Below are 6344 nucleotides of genomic sequence, written 5' to 3' on the forward strand. Positions count from 1 at the left end.
CCCTGCTGATGGATCTTTATCATTCAAGAGTGAGCTTGAGATCCTTGGAGATGTTAGCAGTGTTTTTTTGCTTGCTGCCACTCTTTGCTCTGTGATTTTGTAGTCACTACCGTGGTTTTCCTCATGGAATGCACAACGTGATAATATCAATTTAAACAACGTGCTTCACTGATCTTCAAAAGATTTCAGAGCTGTTTGATTTCCAGGAACCCTTGACTTTTCCAAGAAGGTTACATTGAGGCTATATTTATCTTGGCTTATTAGTATAACGAGTTATTTACAGATCTGACAGCTCTTTTAGACATTATTTCGGATAATATGCCTCAGCAGCTTTCATGTTTAGTAAATCCCATGCTTGCAGACACAGAAAGTCCTCCTGAGGGTGATGTGAATACAATTTGTATCCACATACTACAATATGTTTTGTAAATTCTGCTAACCTTTCTCCAGGTCTAGTATTTAGATTGAAGAATGTTCATCTCTGAATGCAAGATCTGGACTTGTTCACCTTGGACTTGATCTTCCAGTAGCTAATTTGTGCTTGAATTAAGATCATTTGCATCAAAGTGCAGCTCAGTATTTATATTTTTAAGTCTTTATATGGACCAATTAAGGCCTTCTCCAACCAGCATCTCCTGGGAAGAGCAGGTGGGAATAAAGACACAAAAGCTTTCCTTTGCTGGCCATTGCTTTGATTCCAGCAGCAGTCGGTAGTGATTGAAAACCATTAAATAAAGTTAAGCAGCTGCTTTATGTGGGTACCCAGGGAGAATTTAACAAGCTCTGTGCTTGTTTCTGAATCTCCAGGAAACACCTGCACCATCCTCCTGTTGCTGACAGTTTCAGGCAAGCCCAGAGCTGATTCTGCTCACACTGGCTGGTCAGAGAGCTCACACAGCTTGGTCAGAGAGCAGCAAAAGGAAAAATGACGCAGCACTCGTGTAACTGGCTCCCAGAGTTGTGGGAATCTGCTGCCTGATCCCAGGGTTAAATGTACCTAAATAATAGTAAGGGTTTAGTGGATTTCGCTTTTGTTCCTCACCTAGGTATGACTGTTAAGTTATAAAAGTTTTAAAAGCTCAGGAATTAGCAGAAGTGACAAATGAGTACAGCAGGATGAGCTGCTGGTGTTTGAAACTGCTGAAGGGGCTTTGCAGTCAGGGCTGAGCCAGACCTCACATTCATCCCTGGACTGGTCACACAAACTTAGGAAAAGACAGGAGACAGGCTCTGACTTCTAAAATTGATGCTTGAATTGCCAAAAAAATAAGGGGGCTGTGAGAGTCTTATAAGCAGCTGTAAGTGTCTTGTAAGCTGCTGTGAGTAGTCCCAAAAGGCTTTTTTAAATGTTAGATTCAAGTGAAACCCTCACTCATATCAGCAGCATTAGGTTCTTCCAATGCTGAATCCAGCCTCTCCCCCAGGAAAGGCACTCCCTGGTAAAAAGGAACTGAAGAGTTCACTGGATGAACTGATAGGCAGATGCTTGGGAGCAGACTTCTGTCTCCTCTGCAATGTGTACCTCAGTATTTCTCCCCAATATGCCTCAAAAATTTTGCTTTTCGGGCAAGTGCAAGTTGTGATTTCTCTTGGAATAATCCAGGATGGCTGTGGTTGAAAGTCATTTTAAGAGAGCCTCTGGAAGTTATTGTAAATAAAATCAGGTGTGCTCAGTGGCTTCTTCTGCACATAATGTTCCCTCAGCCCAGGGTTTCTAAGGAAGAACAGGAACGTGCTACCTTTGCAGCAAATACTTATCATGCACTAAACCTCACCTGTGTGGAGCTTTAAGAGCAGAAGACAATAGAAAAAGGCATCTTGAAAATAGAAAAGAAACTCACAGTGAGTTTCATTAGAGATTTCAATTACCAACCAGCACAGGATTCATTTTCTTGTCTATTTTCACCCTCCTCTAGGGATGAATGATGATTAAAGGACAGGATAATAAGCAGGGGGAGGGTGGGATGAGAACTTGGTGAGAAGCAGTTAAAATTTGTAAAAAAAGAAAGAGAAGGGGAAAGGAAAACAAGTGTTTCAGCTAACTAGACAAGGTTGGCTTAGCACTGTCTCTGCTTTAAGTGACATTATGAGAAATTACAGATGGCTCAAAAGCAACTTCACAAGTGCTGGACCCCACAGAATTTATGTTGATAACTTATTAAGAGTATTTGTTATTCTAGGAGGTTTTTAAATCTCCCCGTGATGTCTTTTATATTTATTTTCTGATTTTTTTTTTTGGGGGAGTGGGGGGTAAGATTCCCGTGCAAAGGCTGCAAATCAGCACCTTCATCTTTCCCTGCCTGTTGCAGCTAAGGTAAGCAAGAAAAGACCCTTTTGTAGAAAGAATGATTTGAGGAACAGCCACTCCGGTTTTGATGCTCACTACCGAACGGGAGGGGAAGGAGGACGTGGGAGTTTGTGAGACGTTTTGTCGGGAGCTGCGGGTCTGCTCGGACGGGCTTTCCCTGCCCTCGGGGATGCTCGCGGCTCCGCGGCGTTTGTCCCTCTCGGTGCCCTCGCCCTCGCCCGCACGGTGCAGCCGGGAGGCGGAACCTGTCCGCGGCTTTTCCCCGCTCCCTGCCCGCGGGATGACGGTGCCGGCCGCGGTGTGAGCGCTGCGGGACCGTGCGGCCGCTGTCCCCCATCCTCGCCGCCCCCGCCCAGGAGAGGGAGCCCGGCGGCCGCGGCTGCGCCGGGAACCGGGGGCTGCGCCAGGCGGGGGGCGGCGCGCACCGAGCGCTGCCCCGGCCGAGCCCCCCCGGCCCCGGCCCCTGCCCCGCGCTCCCGAGCGTGCTCCGGGCTGTCGCCGCTCCCCCGGGTGGCCGTGCCTCGCCCCGCGGCCCCTCCCGAGCATCGCCCGTCGCGGAGACGCGGGGCCGGTACTCACTGTCCGCGTCAGCGCCCCGCGCGTCCCGCAGCTCGGGACCGCAAAGTGATCCCGTCTGCGCTAAACTCCGCTCCCGGAGCCCCGCTCTGCCTCTCGCCTCGCCTGCACGGGACCTTATTCCCCAGGAAAGGCAGGAAAAGCTGCCCTGAAGAAGCGGCGCCCGAGCGAAGATGTTAAAGGAGGCGAAGGGGGGTGGCTTTTTGCCCGCTGCGTGCCTCCATGCCTGTCATTCCCTTGTCTTAATCCTTTAGGAAGGAGTCGCCGGGCAGACGGAGCGTTCCTGGAGGGGCCATGCTGCCGAGCCCTGCCCCGGGCAGAAGGAAGCCGGGAGATGCGCGGCCCGGGGCGGGCAGCGGGAGAGCGTGAGGAGCTGCCTCCGCCTGCGCCTTTCCGACAGGGAAAAAGCATGGTAAGAGCTGGACTCGATCCCTGGAGTGCAGCCCCGCTGAGCAGGAGGTGGGATTATTCCGGAGTAGTTATGGAGAGCTATAATCTGGCAGCGGAGTGTTAAAGCGACTTGTTCCTGCTGGAAGAGAAACCCACTGCGGGCATCGCTGGCGTGGTGGCCGAAGGAAGGTCACTCGGGTCCTTCTCCTCCTCTTGCCTCTTTCTTCATCCGGCAAACGACCGAGGGAAAAACTGGTAACCGGCTCTTGCCAGTGTTGGGAATACCGTGCCTTTTGCCTGGGATGATTTGCCCTGATGTGCCGCCTCAACGGGATGTACAAAGTGCGACTGGGACTGATCCGGCCAACAAAGTTTGCAGAGTGATCAGCGGGGGCCGTGGGATGGAGGGAGCTGGGCACACACCAGCAGGGTCTGTCATGCACGGCCCGATGGCACAGACCTGCTGCTCCCTTGAAAACTAACTCCTGGTGGTCCAGCTCTTACTTTTCCCCTGCTAATTTGCACTTTCAGGGGAGAAAAAACCCCACATACACCATGCAATGCAGTGTTCCTGTGTTGGTTTTGTATATAAGATTTGCTATGCAATTCCAAAACTAAAACAGGAGGAGAGACGGCCCTGCGTCCCAGAGCAAACAGGGAATCAGAGGTGAAAGGTAGGAGCCAGCATTTCTTGTTTAAGTCAAACTAAATAACCTGAGCTATTTCTTGCTGAGAACGTTTAAAACACACCTACTGTATGTTTATTTATTTTGTCTTGGAAATGTAAACCAGTTTGAAACAAAGTGAAGATTTGCTTTCTGATACTGCCAAGAAACAGAGGACTGGTGCATTTTGTAACAGGAGTGTACCGAGGAGGAAGGATGGAATGTTTCATCAGTGAGACATTTAGGGAACTAGAGAAAAGGCATCTTGTCTAACACGCTTCAGTAAATATGAAGGGCTGGTGCAGTGGACACGGGAAACACTCGATCAATAGTCTATTTAAGTGGGAATAGATGCAAGCATGGAAGAGTGATTGCTTTGCTGTGTGTGGGGCGTGTTTGCAGAGGACAGCGGCAGAACATTTTCAGGTGAGCTGTCTGAGTTAGGCTACTCCATGCCGGGGTGGTGCATAGTGTTTCTGAAGGGATTGTTAAAAAACCCCTGTTTGTAGGGTGGACTGTGTTTGTGCATTTTCTGTTCCTGCCCACAGAGCTTTCAGGATGTTGTTCAGGGTGATTCAAAGAGGGTGAGGTCCGTCGGGGGGCAAAGGGACTGTAGGAAAAGACCTTTGGTTGGTTTGGTGATGAGTAATTAATGGACGTCTGATGTCTCTGATCTCTGCAAGGAGAGGAGTTGATGTCGTCATGAAAATCATGATATGATTTTCCCTCAGGAGAAACTATGACTTGGAACGACACCACTATGGACGGGGAAGGGTTGCTGGTGGAAAGGGACTCCTCTTCCTTTCGGATCCTCACGGGCTGCTTCCTCTCGCTCCTGATCCTCTCCACGCTGCTGGGAAACACACTGGTCTGCGCAGCTGTCATTAGGTTTCGCCACCTCAGGTCCAAGGTGACCAACTTCTTTGTCATCTCCTTGGCTGTGTCAGATCTCTTGGTGGCAGTTTTGGTCATGCCTTGGAAAGCTGTGGCTGAGATCGCCGGTTTCTGGCCTTTTGGTTCATTTTGCAACATTTGGGTGGCCTTTGATATTATGTGCTCAACAGCCTCCATCTTAAACCTCTGTGTCATTAGCGTGGACAGATACTGGGCCATCTCCAGCCCGTTTAGGTACGAGAGGAAAATGACCCCCAAGGCAGCCTTCATCATGATCAGCGTGGCGTGGACTTTGTCCGTGTTGATCTCCTTCATCCCAGTGCAGCTGAATTGGCACAAGGCGACAACCACGAGCTTTTTGGACTTCAATGCCAGCTTACAAGGTGTGAGCATGGACAACTGTGATTCTAGCCTGAACAGGATGTATGCCATCTCCTCTTCTCTAATTAGCTTCTACATCCCCGTGGCCATCATGATAGTAACTTACACCAGGATATACCGGATTGCTCAGAAGCAAATCCGGCGCATCTCGGCTCTGGAGAGAGCAGCAGTGCACGCCAAGAACTGCCAGAACCCGGGTGGCAACAGGAGCAGCATGGACTGCCAGCAGCCAGAGAGCAACTTCAAAATGTCCTTCAAGAGGGAAACGAAGGTGTTGAAGACTCTCTCGGTGATCATGGGGGTGTTTGTGTGCTGCTGGTTGCCATTTTTTGTGTTGAACTGCATGATTCCCTTCTGCGAGCCCACCCAGCCGTCCAAGGGAGCAGAGGCTTTCTGCATTAACTCCACCACCTTTGATGTTTTTATATGGTTTGGATGGGCCAATTCTTCCCTCAACCCCATCATTTATGCCTTCAACGCTGATTTCCGCAAGGCATTCTCCACCCTGCTGGGCTGCTACAGGCTCTGCCCCATGTCTGGCAATGCCATCGAGACTGTCAGCATCAACAACAACGGGGCAGTGGTCTTTTCCAGCCAACACGAGCCCAAAGGCTCCAGCCCCAAAGAGTCTAATCTGGTTTATCTGATTCCACACTCAATTATCTGCCCGGAAGAAGAACCTCTTAAAAAGGAAGATGAGGGTGAACTGTCAAAGACCTTGGAGAAAATGTCTCCAGCACTGTCGGGTATCTTGGATTATGAAGCTGATGTTTCTTTGGAAAAGATCAATCCCATCACACAGAATGGGCAGCATAAAACCTGAACAGTAAGGTTTACTCAGCAAGACCTAATGGTGTATATTGTAATGATCTTTTTTTTTGGGAAAAAAAAAAAAAGATATACCAGATTTTTCTTTTTTGTAAGAACCTAAGCTCTAAGGGAGAAAAATGCACGTTTACACCAAGCCCAGAATTAATTTTCCTGGCATTCAGAGCAAATTTAACATTTCAAACAATACACAGGAAAAGATACTGGAAATTGGTTATAAAAAAGGATACTAAACTGTATTGTTCATACTGAGGAAAACCTACAGATTTAGATACAGTGCAGTTAAAAAGAAAATGTTGCTT

At 49.0% G+C, this 6344-nt stretch overlaps 1 protein-coding gene across 1 annotated transcript; it reads left to right on the forward strand.

The window, feature by feature from the left end:
* The first annotated feature begins 3875 nt into the window (after positions 1-3875).
* Positions 3876-6107, forward strand: DRD1 (dopamine receptor D1). The gene is made up of 2 exons (XM_066329349.1): positions 3876-3948; positions 4671-6107. The coding sequence occupies exon 2, from the start codon at positions 4679-4681 to the stop codon at positions 6035-6037; it is 1359 nt and encodes a 452-aa protein (XP_066185446.1). The 5' UTR covers positions 3876-3948; positions 4671-4678; the 3' UTR covers positions 6038-6107.
* Positions 6108-6344: the final 237 nt, after the last annotated feature.

Source organism: Sylvia atricapilla, chromosome 14 (assembly GCF_009819655.1).
Source record: "Sylvia atricapilla isolate bSylAtr1 chromosome 14, bSylAtr1.pri, whole genome shotgun sequence".
NCBI classification, from domain to species: domain Eukaryota; kingdom Metazoa; phylum Chordata; class Aves; order Passeriformes; family Sylviidae; genus Sylvia; species Sylvia atricapilla.

What these genes read in the sequence shown, in the direction of transcription:
- DRD1 (XM_066329349.1), top strand. Translation starts at nt 4,679, where the DNA reads ATGACTTGGAACGACACCACTATGGACGGGGAAGGGTTGCTGGTGGAA.